The 14,522-nt window shown below is 36.8% G+C and overlaps 1 protein-coding gene across 1 annotated transcript in view; it reads right to left on the bottom strand.

The window, feature by feature from the left end:
- The window catches only part of ARAP2 (ArfGAP with RhoGAP domain, ankyrin repeat and PH domain 2), a 271,525-nt gene that overhangs the window by 103,082 nt on the left and 153,921 nt on the right, over positions 1 to 14,522 (bottom strand). The window contains exons 20-23 of the mRNA XM_071432570.1: positions 12,979 to 13,044; positions 7,778 to 8,811; positions 1,598 to 1,668; positions 591 to 670 (exon numbers count right to left, since the gene is read on the bottom strand). Coding sequence (XP_071288671.1) covers positions 591 to 670; positions 1,598 to 1,668; positions 7,778 to 8,640 — 1,014 coding nt within the window. The 5' untranslated portion in view covers positions 8,641 to 8,811; positions 12,979 to 13,044. The remainder of the gene's footprint in view (positions 1 to 590; positions 671 to 1,597; positions 1,669 to 7,777; positions 8,812 to 12,978; positions 13,045 to 14,522) is intronic.

Here is a 14,522-nt window from a genome sequence, read left to right as displayed (position 1 = left end):
TTCACACCAACTACCAACCCCAACAAAAATATTCACTTCAGAGAATCCTACAAGAAAGCAACTTTCAGGGTATACAGCAAGTTTAGATGATGCATGAAAAATATCATGCAAGAACTTAAAAGTCCTGAGAACTTTCATATACAGGAACTGAAAAAGGGCATGGCCAAATATGACCATCATATCACCTAAGCTAATGTGCAAGCTGCTTTCACAGGATATGCAAAAGTCTGTGCAGAGATACACAATCTTGAGCTGCAATTCTCAGATGAGAAAAAAAAGCCACTTTTAGCGTTCTTAGTAAATTCTAACGGTTTCAAATCTCAACAGCTTAACCTCTATGAGCAAAGAAACAACCAAAACATACACTCCAGCTTTTTATTACTACTGAACATACAAAGTGTTTCTTGGGATTAATAAAAGTCATTAGTCCTCATACATTTACATCATAAACCTTTTGCATATACCTAAAATGACAGAAATCAAGTACTGGCAACTAAAAGAGCACAAAAAAAAAAAAAGGCCAGTATGAAATACCCAGCATGAAGAGTAAAATGAAGACAGACTATATACATTCAGGCTTCTCAACTTACTTTAGCATCTTTATCGTTGTCAGAAATAAAGGTTTCCCCATATGGAGAGATAATGGGTGGCTTTTCTTCCACTGAAGTATCTTAAAGAAAATAAATAAAGAATAAATAAATAGATACAGTCACACAGTGCTCTACTGTGTGAAATGCTCTGCTAAAGTCATAATAAAATCAACAAGGGACACAGATTTTGCAGCTTGCAATTTCTCTGTCCTTCCCAGAAAAAACTTTGAGGAACAAGAAACAATATCCTATTTCTACATGAGCTCCAGATACCTTCTTTTCACCAGAGACATTAACACTATTATTATGTAATTTGACTATAACTGGCATACAGGGATTTTCTTCTTTCCTATCCTGCATCAAGTTGAAATAAAAAAAACCTTCAATTGTCTAGTCTAAGAAGCAATAGCTCCAAAGCTCTTTATTCTGACTTTTAAAAAATACCAAAAATAAACGACCACAGAACTCTTTTGTGCACCATCTTCATTTTGTCACCAAGTATTTGCTTAAAATAAACACACATAACTTCAAAAAAGACATTTTTTAAATATGAAAGAAGTTTCCCGCTGACTGCACAAGACTTCAAAACACTTCAGTAAACTATTTAACACAAAAAATTTCCTGTTCTTTCCAGGAGCTATGAGCACTTAGAAACAAATTAGGCAGCATTAGTCAGGAATATACTCCTTATATCTTTGAAGAAATGAACTCTGCTTAGAAAAATCTGGATATAATATTAAAAACTTAAAACACTAGTCTAAAAATATATATATTAAAATAAATGAAGTGTAAAGAATAGATTTTCTATTTTTTTTTTATTTGGATATATTCAAAAAGTAAGTAAAAATGCAGAACTGATTCAATCCTCTCCTACCACATAATTCTTCTAGACATTTGAGATGCCCAATATTTCTTAAAATCTGTAAGTAATACTTATTTTAGACAACCAGTCCAAGATTTATTTCTCTTTAATATTCAAGAAGTAAATATCAGCATGCTTAACTCACTGTTTTGTGAAATTTGCCTCCCAGTGCAAGAAATATTTACAAGGCCCATATTTCTTCTTCTCTGAAGGGAACTTGAACAAAACAAAGCACAGAATGAAAACATTAATTGAAATTTCCCAGAAAATAAGCAAAACCATCTCATGCAGTTAAACAATTAAAATTTTATACAAATATAGAAACAATAAGTTTCAAATCTTGGGAAATTTTCTGATTTTTTTAAAGTCACACAACAATGTTTTCCTCCCCTTATGACACTAAATATACTTCTCTGATCCTAGCAGACATCTCAAAGTCAGGGGGCTTTTTGTTCTGAATTGATATTAGAAACATTCAGATTGCTTGAAGAATGGAGATCCCAGAGTTTTCCTCAGGCTTTTCCTTTCCTTCTCTTTCACAATGATTACCAATGACTGTATTTAAAAAAGGATGTACTATGAAAATCTATTTTAACATTAAACTCATAAGGGGCCTGAGAATCCAGCCAGAACATGCTCCCAAACACTGAAAAAAAATTACTGTAAAGTTTAGATTTCCTTAAGAGAATTATTTCCCTCTACAAAGTTTTAAAACCAAGAGGTAAATGGCATTGCATTGCAACTGCCAGGGACACCCCTACACATTTTGCACATGGGTAAGAAGGCATCCTCCATGCACAGCAGAAAAGTTATTTTATTAGTGGCATGCTGGTCCCATGTATTACAGTAATTTCAAGTACAGTGCAATATTATTGCTACTATTAATATTTCAGGCCAAGACAGCTTTATTATCAGAACATAGGAAGAAAAAGTGTGAATTCAAAATTTTCTAATCCGCCTTTACTTGTCCAGTGGTCGGTATTACAGGTCTTTTCAGTCAAGCTCTGAATTCCCCCACTAATATATTATCAATTTTTCCTCTTTGTTTCATTTTCCCTGCCTAAAATAGGAGTACTGAAGGTTCTCATGCATCCTTGTAGAATATTCTGAGGCTTATAAATTCCATTTAAGATCCTTATCAGTTTTCCTAACAGTTTGTGGGTCCTCTATCATTTAAAGCCAAAGGCAATATCTTCTACTAAAACGATCAATCTCCTAACTTTTGTTTCCCCTTTTAACATATGGAGAAATTTTATTATTTTAAGATAAGCTACATTTAGGACTTTGGACCTACTGTCCCATGAAGTCCAACTTGAATTACTCCTAACTACAAAATGATGTTTCTTTGTGACAGAAGGCAGGCGTTCATGAACTACTATTTCACATAATTTTGACTCCATACCTAAATCTGCCTCAAAAATTTTATTAGGTTAAATTCAAGATGGAAGCCACAACTTATAAAGCTACTTGACATTCCAAATGTTATCCAGGTTGCATAACTAAGTCCCCCAACGATTACTTTATAAAATCCCGGGTTTAGAAAACACAGGGTGAGTTGGGCCAGTAAAAGTGGATAATAGCCTCATTCCCATATATAACTGCTTACTCTCCTTAGTCATAACTACAATAAATACATAGCAAATACTTAAAAAGTCTGTGTTTCATCATACATTTTACTAAAATTCATCTAGTTACACCTTTTGAAGCTCCATCAGCAAACTAACTTCATGTGTTTGTGTGAACTTAATATGCTTAAAAAACCCCAAAACCTAACCTAGTGTATTTCAACACAGACCAGATTTTTTGTTGGTAGGTTGGTATCTTTTAAAAGGTATTAGCAGCATTAAACTAAATTAAGACTTAAAGATACACAGCTTTGACTTGAAGAGCCTTTAAAATTATGGAGGTCTTCCTTATGTAAAACAGTGAGTCATTTGCTTAGTTTCAGGGTGGATGGATAATTTCACCAAGTAATGAAAAATAACAAGTCAGCTTAAAAAAAAACAAAAAATAAAACAAAAAAAAAAATCACACACACAAAATACCCTACACTTTTTTTTAAATCCATATACTTTTCAGGACTTGTGTATTCTTTTTGATCATGCGCCTACATTTATGTATACATGGCACAAAATCCTGCTGAAAAACCAACTACAGTATTTTTGAATGCTGGAAAAAGACATCTCCTTGTCATTTTTGGAAAGCAAATTTCAAACTTATGTAAATTAAAAACTATCTGAAGATATGAGTGAAATGAGCTCACTTTGAGTATCTGCTTGAAAGATTATGCATCATAAAAACCCAACAGTGCAAGCTATAAAATGATAATAATTTGTGAATGCTTAATAGAATAGTAGGCTAGTTGTTGTACAGATTAAATGCCTGGATTAAAAGAGAGAAAAATACTGAAGACATCTGTTGGAGGAAAAAAATTGAAAAAATCTTGTAACTGTATCAATTCATGACTTTTTCTTAGCCATTTCAAAAAGCGAATATCTCTTCTCATGAATTTTTTCAATTCAAAAATTGAGTACCTCAACCAAAATTGATGATATTCTTTATTTTGCTCTTTAATGGAAGGTTAGCACAAGCAGTCTGCCAACCACAACATGTGCCAATTTTTCAAAGATATACTAATAGTTTCAAATGTCAGTCAATGTTGACTTTGTTCCAGCTGTGGTGACTATGACTCCCTGTTTTCATATATTAAGAGGTACCGGATGCAGCTTAGGCTGCACACACTTCTCTAGCACCCCATATTATGTATAAACAGGATGAAAGGTGTGAGGCACTGACTGGTCTTGCTAAATGCTGAAAGGCTGGAAAGCTAAAATTTCACACAGAACTTTGCACCAAGCTGGTTTGTTCAATATACTCCTGTCACCTTGCAAAAATGTGAGGGAAGGAGGTCAGTGCCTCAAAGTCTTTACTTGGCATTCATCTGCTGAGTGTTTTAAATGAAAGAAGCTTTTGTTTGCAAACTCATTCAAGACATGTTTTCTTTTCTATCTATCTCAAGACCTAACCCTCCCATAATGCAAACACATCAAAACTGCTCTAGCATGCTGCATTAAAGCTTTGAGGTTTATAGACTGCTAGCAGATGTAAAAATGACACTTTCCCACAGGAAAAGAGAGGGAGCAGCTTCTCTCTTCTAAAAAATTTATTTTTGTGGCAGAACACAGTAGAGATACACAGCAACACCAGCTTGGCAACTTATTAGCAATCTTGAGCACCTGTATGCTAAGAAATGGAGTCTAAAGGATATCAGCACCAAGCAAGAAATCCCAACTATAGGATCTAACAACTGCAGAAAACAAGTGGCGCCTGCTCGGGCCAAGCATCATTATCTATTTTACTTATTTATATCTTCCCCCATAAGCAGGATATTGCTCAGAATTTTGGTCTAGTTTTTCTTACTTTTTTTTAATAAAGAATAAGAACAACCCCACTACTGCACAAGTAACAAAGATGGGCGACATGAAAACATCTAAAAAATTGTATCATTCATCTGTCTGAAATTTTATCTGCATATTATTCTGTATAAAAATCAGATCTACCATGTTATAAATCTGCTTCAGCTTTTTGTTTGAACAGATTCCTTCCCAGACTGATGCAATGGTAACTATTTCACAGAAGAGTGACTGCCAGTTGACATTATCCAAAGTATCCAAAGCATCTAAAACTATTTCAAAACTAATTATGTTTAATCTTGTCCTAAAGACACATTGATGGTTAGTTCCATCCACTGCAATACTTTCATTATTTTCTATTTTTCACTTTGTGGTTTTAAACACCTTTTGACCAATTGGTTAACAATTCTCCAACAAGAGAGAGCTCATAATGATACAAAAGGAGAAGTCCAGCTGCAAATACTCTAGTGTAACTACACATGAATACTGAGCAACAAAAACCAGTACTAAAATCTGCACAATAACTCCACTATTAAAAAAATGTGTAATTGTCACTGCTCTCTTTTTTTTTCTTAATTCTGCACCCCCCCCAACGTTACAGTGCTGCCACACTGTAGGACCATAATTCAAAAAAAGAAATAAACCAACCAAGTATTTTCAACTTCTAAAATGCTGTGGTGCCTTTCCAGATGCCAGCATGCTTTGTTACAGGCAAGAGTCAGGAGCAGAAGTGAGGCACAGGAAAGCAGATAAAATTGGAAGGGAGGTAAGTGCATTATTACTAATAAAAAATGACACTGTTACACCTCGACTATGGGGCACAAGGAGACCCACTGTAAGAATTTTTGTGCTAAAGCCACACAGGAGGTGATGAGAAAAGCATTCCTTGCATAAAAATTTAATGACTTATATCCATGAATGACTAGAAGGAAATGCTGGGCTTCCCAGATTTCAGCAGGATTTCTCTGCCTCTATGGAAAAGCCTTTTTACAATATAATAAGGATGAAACCAGCATCTATCAATAAGGCCAGTTAAGGCTGTTTGCCTATGCAATTCTGTGAGAAACATACAATCTTTCCTGAGGTGAAAAGGCTGCCAGAAAGGTTATCAAGAGAGTTTCTGCCATGTTTAAGTTCTGATGTGAAGCTCTTGTTTAGCCTCGATCTTTGGCAGACACACTGGTCCCTCAGGATTTCCATATTGCTGTAACTGGAGCATAAAGACAAAAAGATACTGGAGCTCACAAGTCAAAATTTTGGGTAATGAAGTTAGTGTCCCAGTCACATATCAATCACTAACAGACTGGGAATTGGCGGATTTACTCCAGTGGTGGAAAGACTACTATACATTCTCTCAACTGGATGACTGTTTCTCAAAAGATAGTGAGAATACTCTTTTAGTATGTAGTTATGTTTTAGAGGTTAAGAATCCCATTTTGTCTCAGCGTGACTAGCTTTATTAAATGAAGTAGGTATAATCATTCTACAAAAGTTAAAATAAATCTTCTCCTCACTGGAGCAGTATACCTCACTGGATAGGTACATTAAAGTTTCAATGAGCACATTTTTTTTTGTCATTTAGAAGACACCAATGAAGCAGTTTTTAAGGCACACCAAAAAAAAAATCACTAATTGTTGCAAAGAAACTTTGCCTCTCCACCTGTTCAAACAACTGTACTACAAGATTAATTTTGACATTGCTCATAATCTAAAAACTAAAAAATGCTGGGAAATCCCTGCATTTAGAGCATGTATAAACTCGATGTTTCTAACTGCTGAGATACACAGATGAAAAACTCAAGATAAATATAAAACATTCTTAGACATGTCCCCTCCAGGCATAGCTTGTGGTGCAAAAAAAATTGAAAAAAAAAATAAATGCAACCTAATGATCTGGATATGGCTACACCAACAAAACTTTGCACATGCTTCTGCATTAATTTTTCTTCTGTTTAAGACACTCGGCGAGCATGACAACTAAAACTTACTTAATAGATCCAACTATATTACAAATTACCCTGTGGGGAGGTATTTTTTGCTTAAAGACTGCAATATTGTATTGTGATTGACTACATATTCAGTGCCTATTATTTTTAACATTCCAACAATTATACCTTGTTAAGATAGGTCTTGAATTAAGTCCCAACAGCAGATATTTTTCTCAACATTCTATCATATTTTTCGAAGACAAGCTATAACAACTAATGCTTATTCAAGAAATAAGTGCCACTCAGTAATTTCTCATTTCAAATTACGAACTCAACCCTTCTGAAGGAAGAAAAATACACAGTCACATCACCTGAATACTTAGAAACAAATTAAAATATTCCATAAACTCTGAAAAACCATCCACAGCTATCGTCTTTTTTTTCCTCCTTTTTCTACTGCTGTTTTCCTCTGCTGGAATGTCTCAAATATTTTTATAGTAGAAACATCATTAAAAGCTAAGGTTTTGTTGTTATGAGACCACCAGCAAAAGCCAACGCATAATATGAATAAATGATTGCCTTCATTCTCCAAAGTTAACAATTAAATGATTATCAGTTCAGAAATGAACCCAAAAGCCATCTTGAAGTTCTTGTTTATGTTTTATAGCTTATAAGAGTTATATCTAAATCAATAAAGATTCCTTTATTTGTTCATATGTAGATGCAGAGAAAGTTGGGGCGGTTATAAGGACACACTGTTCTAAAATTTCCCTTTACACTCTCATTTATACTTTTAAAGTACATTGAAGCTTAATCCTTCTTCAGTTAATTTGGCAACATTCATATCAGATCCAGTGTAATTTACAGCACATATTAAAAAAACCCACACAAAAAGAAAATAGACATAAGAAAAAAACTCAATAAACCCCAAACCGTAAGTTCTACCATGATAGTAATTTCTCATTAGTACTAAAGAGCAATTACCTTGATGAAGGTTGAACTTTACTTGATTCGGGAATTTCTGGTACAGGTCGATGCCTTAAGATAAAAGATCGGCTTGCTCTTGGAAATACTTTCATGCAGTTTAGTGTACAGGAATCATATAAGTCATTGTCTATCATTTCTCCTTTAAACTTAAAGAATGGAGAATCTGGTTTTCTATTAGATAAATCACCCTCATCTGCAAACCTCTGCTGTTTGTTTTCCTCGCATTTTGTCTCACATGAACGAACAAATGAAGGAGGATCACGGAATACCAAAGGGCCAATCAAGTGCTCATCAGCTTGGTATGCAGCAGCTTCTGTCAGTGAGGCATCTTGCTGATTATTCGTGTTGGTATTTCTATTTTGACTGACAGCTTTTAGTATGCTGTCCGAATTCTGGTATAAACTAGAAAAATCCAAATTTGTAAAGTTATCATCATTTGCCTCCATTGAGTTGTGCTCTGCAAGTTCAAACTTTTCCTTATTGACGTAAGATTTTTTAAGAAGTTGTTCTGATGATGTTACAGGTATCAAGCCAGTCTGATCTACACTTGAGTTGCTTACAGGAGACTCCTGATCAGAGGATGAATATTGCTTCTCTTCCAAACCTTTCAGGTCTTTGAATTTTAAATTTTCATGGAAAAGAGAATTTTCTTGAATTTCCAAAAGACTGTCTAACTGTTTAAGAATCCTTCTGCGATGCCCTGTAGGCAACACTCCCATTTGCTGAAGCACGCAGTTATTGATTCCCACGCAATCTGTCACTGTGTTATAGCCATATTTTTTAAAGTTAGGAAGATACTGTGCAAGGTTAATGTTGACTAAAAATTCTTCAATATCAGAGCCATTGCCTGTGGATGACATGACTTCATTCCGTATATTGCCCCACACAGTCAAGTAGAAATAGTCAGGTTGCGTGCATGTTCACTAGCAAGAAAACTCTTGAATTTGGTGTCCGCCAGCCAGCAGAAAATATCTGTTTCCTCAAAACACCTCTTCAAGTTTCTTCAGTTCAAACTGATTTTTTTTTAAAGACTGCAAACACATGGAAAAGAAAAAGGACATTAAAAAAAATTCTCACCTGAACCTCAGAATTACCTTGAATAAAATTGTGAAAGACTCCCTGTCAGCTGAACAGTAATATTTTTTAATTGTTTGTATACAATAATTTCAACAAGGGTAAACCTATCCTTTTATCTTAGCCTATATAAAGAAAATAGCAAAATCAAAGTCTCAGCACAAGTAATACAGACTTAAAACACATATTCCTAGTAGTTAAACATTAAGATGAACAGTTAAGAGATGAACCACTTATTTACACACACACACTCACATTACACAGTACTTGGCTATCAGGGAGAGAAAATGTTATCCAAGACCACAACTGGAGCCTAAAACTTTCCTATTCCCACACTAGCACCAATTAATTATGGAATAGGGCTTCTACTCCCTCATCTTCCAATCTCAAAATCCTTTTAACATAGAAACACACCTGCAACAGAACAAAGGAAAAATGACTGTCTAGAGCATTCCACATGAACTGTGCATTCAAGCCCTCTCCAACTGAGAGCCTAACCAAACAAGTACTATCCTCAATAACATGGTTTTGAGCAGTAGACCCAGCCCTTCAAACAAACTGTCTGCAGGAATACAGGAAACAGGTAACCACCAGCCTCTCAACTCTGACAAGGAAGCTTTCCCTTGGCCACAAAGAGAACAGGCATGACCCCATAGGCAAGTTCTGGCTGTTCATGAGTTTTTCCTTAGTATTTTCCATCTCAGCTCTTACACTCCAGATTCCATCTGTTTGAATTATTCTTTTTTTCAGGGCCATATCTAAAATCACAAGTTACAAAAACCAGATGCTACTGTTCTGAAGGTGTTTGAAACAACCCCAAAAAATATTTCTTCAAACAAGGTTTAAGATCAGCCACACTCAACAGGTTTTTCACCTCTTTCTGTATAAAGAGTAATTTGGCCTTAGGGAAATCTGCTGACTGGAACAGCTGTCCTGGCATGCAGGTACTAGCCTTAAGCAGCCTGGAAAAGAACAGCTTCAGTGGAAGAGCATTAAGATTTAAGCAGCATTTCGAAAGAGGAGAAATCTTACGACCAGAATTTGTCTGTGGTAGTAGGGTAGTAGGCATCAATACCTAATTCTTCAAAGTATTTCACAACAAAAAATGCAGCACTTAGGATCTAGAATTTAAGCTTAAAACATTGCCTACATTTTTACTGTACCAATTGCTATAAATGTTCCTTTATTTAAAATAAATCTCTAGTCTCTAGCTTCATTTTTCTGGATATATTTTTATCAGCTTCGATCACTACCACAATTCTCAGAAGTGACTTATCTTGAATTTTAAATTGATACAATTAAAACCCTTTAGACAGACAACTCTATAGGTCAATCAGATATCAGCTTCTCAAGACAGTAACTTTATTACCGAGTTAACCCTCAATTAAAGATTCCCAAGTCATTTAAATTCAAAAAGCCTTGGATTGATTTGAACAGTGGATTAACAACCCACTTCTGTATTTACCTTTTTCCCATTCCAACCTGCATACTTATATAAACTTCCATCATTCCTTTGAAAATTTGAAAACTCAGCATTTCCTCAAAATTTTCATGGCAATCTCTAGTCATAAGGGACAAAATTCAACAGTATGGCCTCCACCCATCTCTAAACCCTGAAAAATGTAAACGTATATCCTCTTAACTAGATGAGTATATATTCTCAGATTTTGAGTACAGAATGAAGAAAAAATAGTACAGAAATTAATTACCAGGGAAAAAAATATGAGACAGGTACTGTTTGGGACAGAAAATAGTCTTTCAGATACCCAGTAATTAAAAAAACACAAATCAAATGACTACAAATAAAAGGACAAAAAAAAACCAAACAAAAACACCAAAAAACAACAACCAAAGCACACACATATTCAAGTATATAAAACCCCTACAGCATTAGCAGATCAGTCTAAGGCTTGTAAAGTTGCAGTTGCAGCTGATGATGTCAGCCATTTCCACCTTCCTTGACAGTTCTGGGTTTCATGATAGCATTGGGCTACTTCTTCCCCTAAGGTGTTAGTGTTCATTTTTAGACAGTATCATCTTCTCAATCCTTCCACCTTTCATAATAACAAAAAATGCATCTAGGAGACTAGCTTTAGCTATATATTTATAAATAAGTATATATCTGTTATAGATAAACAAAAATATTTATATCCACACATTCTCTCTTCTCTATCGTAATACTGTTTTTTCTACATGCAATAGCTTGCAATAGCCTGCCTGTCCCTTATTCCAGAACACCTCCAGTGTTGTCACTTCAGGAACTCAAATAGCCATGTGTTATCAGCTGTTTGGACTCTAACTCATCTTTGCATAAACCACATACCAATGCAAAGGGATACCTAGCAGAGAACAAACTGTGTCCAAATCTGTAAGAACGATTATGTTTTGCTGTGTATTTTACAAACAAAGCGAAGGAAGGAAGGAACTGCTTGCCGAGAGGACATTTTGACCACAAAATGCCAACAGTGCTGCAAGATAAAGCCCAAGCCACTTTCTGTTTCTCTAGTTGTCTACGGCAGAAGCTATCAGTGCATCCATCAAGATTTCTGAAGACATGCTATAGATCTGGCCTAGCTATGCAACTGGTTAAATACCACTAAGATTACATATTATTTTGTGGGTCTAAGCAAAGAGTTATACTGACAACTGATTTGGTTTCACTACTTACACAAAGATTAATGTAATAACTAAACAAATCTACACACACTGGTGAGCATTTCACAGGCTAGAACATAAACATATAATCATTTTTTAAAACATTTTATAAGGTTTGAACTCAAGGACCACCTTATTCAATACATTGCTCTATTTTGATATGATTGCTATCAATTTGAAAAATAATTTAATCACCTCCTTAGCTTTGTTTGCAAAGTAATTTATAATAAACCCTAAAGAATGTACAGTATTAGAATGGATTGGCATATACACATTTGTACAAATACATTCATTCTCTTTCACATCCATATTTCTACCACCACAAATTCAGCATTTGTAAACAACATTAGTGCACATGGCTGCATACACTCCATAAAACACATCTCCTCTCAGAAGCAAGGCAAAACAGATTTTTCCTACTTATAAATAGCAAAAAAAAAAATCAACCCAAAAAACCAACAAAAAAACAAACAAAAACACAAGGGGAATTTGAACTTGCTTAAATAAAATTTATTCTTGTTGTAATATATTATCTTAAGTAGCATAACCAAGACAAAAACCACCATTCTCAACATGGTCACCAAAAATAGGAAAAAGCTATTAAAAAAAAAAAGAAAAATGTCAAACTTCTTGGAAGACACCTGACCATTCCATTTTATCAAAATATGGACAAAACACCTAAACTGCTAAGTGAAAAAAGCAACACAAGGAAAACCATTTGGGCTTTTCTTCTAAGAAAAAAGTTTCAGCAGCAGATGAATTGCAACGTGTGTCGCACATCTCAAGCCTTTCACAGAATCATACAACCTTCTTTCACAGAAGATGTTTTTCACACTTCCTTACAAACTGATTGTTAATTTCTTCATTTTCCCATCTTATGGAACGGACTTAGGCAAGGAGTGGCAAAAAAACTCAAGAGTGGCCTAACAGGTCTTTTCTTCTACTAAAAGTGACAGCTAAATAGGATCAAATAAAAATGGCATTTCTAATTCTCAGAACCCTTCCTCACATGGAGGGTAAGCACCTGTGTCTAGCATTCTGGAAAGCTCTACCTACTAATTTTAAAATTCTTTAATTCTGATTGTTTAAGTCGAAAAGTCTTGAAGACAAAAGTGACTGGGAGATAGACAAATCTTTGTTGAGGCAAGCAAGCAACCAACCAAAATTTTAATAATTAAATGTGTGAACAGTAGGTTATAGGTGAACACAAACATTCAGCTGGGACTAGGCTTTTTTCCTTTTTTTAATATCAATACAGATACAAGCCTGAAGAAACTGTCAAACCTTTAAAAGTACATGGCAATATAATCACACTCTGAGCAATCAGTTCAACTGACACAAGCAAGTTCAGGCTTGCTCCCAACTTCTGCTAAACAACATACTAGATTAAGATCCTAATAAATATGTTTAAAAAAAAAAAACCAAAAACAAACAAACCCCCACCCAACAAACAGCGCAACAGGTCTTACCACGGAGCAGAACAAAATCAGCAAGTAGTAAATTTCATCTTCGCATTGCAATCAACTCCATAAAAACTGACAAGATTAACATAGAAAACATTGTAGATTAAAAGTCTTTCCAAAAACCCACATTAAACAATCAGCATATAGACTGCTTTAAAAAAAAATTACCGATTGCAACAATTGCGATAGAGCTATTGCCTCTACCAATACAAGGAAGTTACTAAGCATAGGTCAACCTAGAGGATAATTATAAAATACCTTTAATCACATCCTCTGTCAAACTGTTTCTTTGTCTTTCTTTTCTTTTTTTAATTTCAGAAATTTTAACTTGCCTTCTAGAAATAGGTTCAGCAACTTTCGTTACCTCGGAGTCAAACCTCATACTGCAAGAAATTCCAGTGGAACGACTTGCAGAGTCGCTGGAGTAAGGAACGGCATGGCATGAATAAGCAAACTCAGGGTGGAATTGGAACTTTGGGAAGTTGCAGTGGCAACACTAGTACCTTCTGCTGTACCCTTCATTCGTATTCTCCATCCATTACATACTACAGCTTCTTTGACTTTAAGTTTTCTGATAAAATATCCAGGTGTATAATGGCAGCTAACATGAGGTCTGTTCATGTCTGCCTTCACAAAAACGACTCATACACTAAATAAACACACTACAATAAAGCACTGTTCTTTAGCATGTCATTTACATACAAATGGTTGAAATAATTGAAGCTACAAAGAAAAGAGACAGCAACACACACCTTATTTTCTACCTGCCTACAACTGTTTCCATTTCGATCCCAGCTTCGGTACGTGTCGCTCATGTGGGACATGCCCCGTCCCAGACACTCTGCAGCAGCTTTCCAGGGCGGGCGCAGCAGCAGCGCGGGGCTCGCTGCCGGCGGCACCGGAGCCGCAGCATCACCCCCGGCGGCGGCCGGCCCGGCAGCGGCCAGAGCCCGCCCAAACCCCGCACACCCTGCGCCCGCCTTACCTCTGCCAAAAGCCAGCAGCCCAGGGGGACAGGAAGGCAGAAGAAGGAAGCGCAGGGCTTTAGAGTCCTTCAACTTTCAGTTCTTCCTCCGGCTCCCCGCTCGCTCACTTTCTTGCTTGCTTTCTCTCCTTCCTTCCTGCCTGGCTCCACACCCCACCCCACCCCCGCGCTGCTCCCCGGCAGGCCGCGCCCGCGGAGCTCCTTCCCTCCCTCCCTCCGTCCCTCCCTGCCGCAGGAGGGGCCGCACCTGGGCGCGCCGGCGGGGCCCGCTGCCCTCCGCGCCCGGCTCAGGGCGTTGTGGCCGGGCCACATATTTCCGGAGGAGTCACTCGGAAACCCGCTGGCAGGCTTCGGCCCCGGGGTGCTGTATGCCCCGGCGCATCGCCTCACAGGCCTCCCGTGCTGCCCAGCCCGGGCCGGGCAGGCGGCGATTGTCCCCTCCCGCCCGGGCAGTGAGAGAAGGGCGGCCCGGCGCCACCTCTGTCACCGCGCGGAGCCGCGCTGAGGGCCAGCGCTCCGGCTGCGTGCAAGGAGGACAGCCTGCCAGTAGTGACACGGCTGTGAG

The sequence above is a fragment of the Agelaius tricolor genome, unplaced genomic scaffold, assembly GCF_023055355.1.
Source record: "Agelaius tricolor isolate 1412-34295 unplaced genomic scaffold, bAgeTri1.0.p SCAF_8, whole genome shotgun sequence".
Taxonomy (NCBI): Eukaryota; Metazoa; Chordata; class Aves; order Passeriformes; family Icteridae; genus Agelaius; species Agelaius tricolor.
Note: the sequence above shows the minus strand (reverse complement) of the source record. Positions and strands in the feature narration are given on the sequence as shown.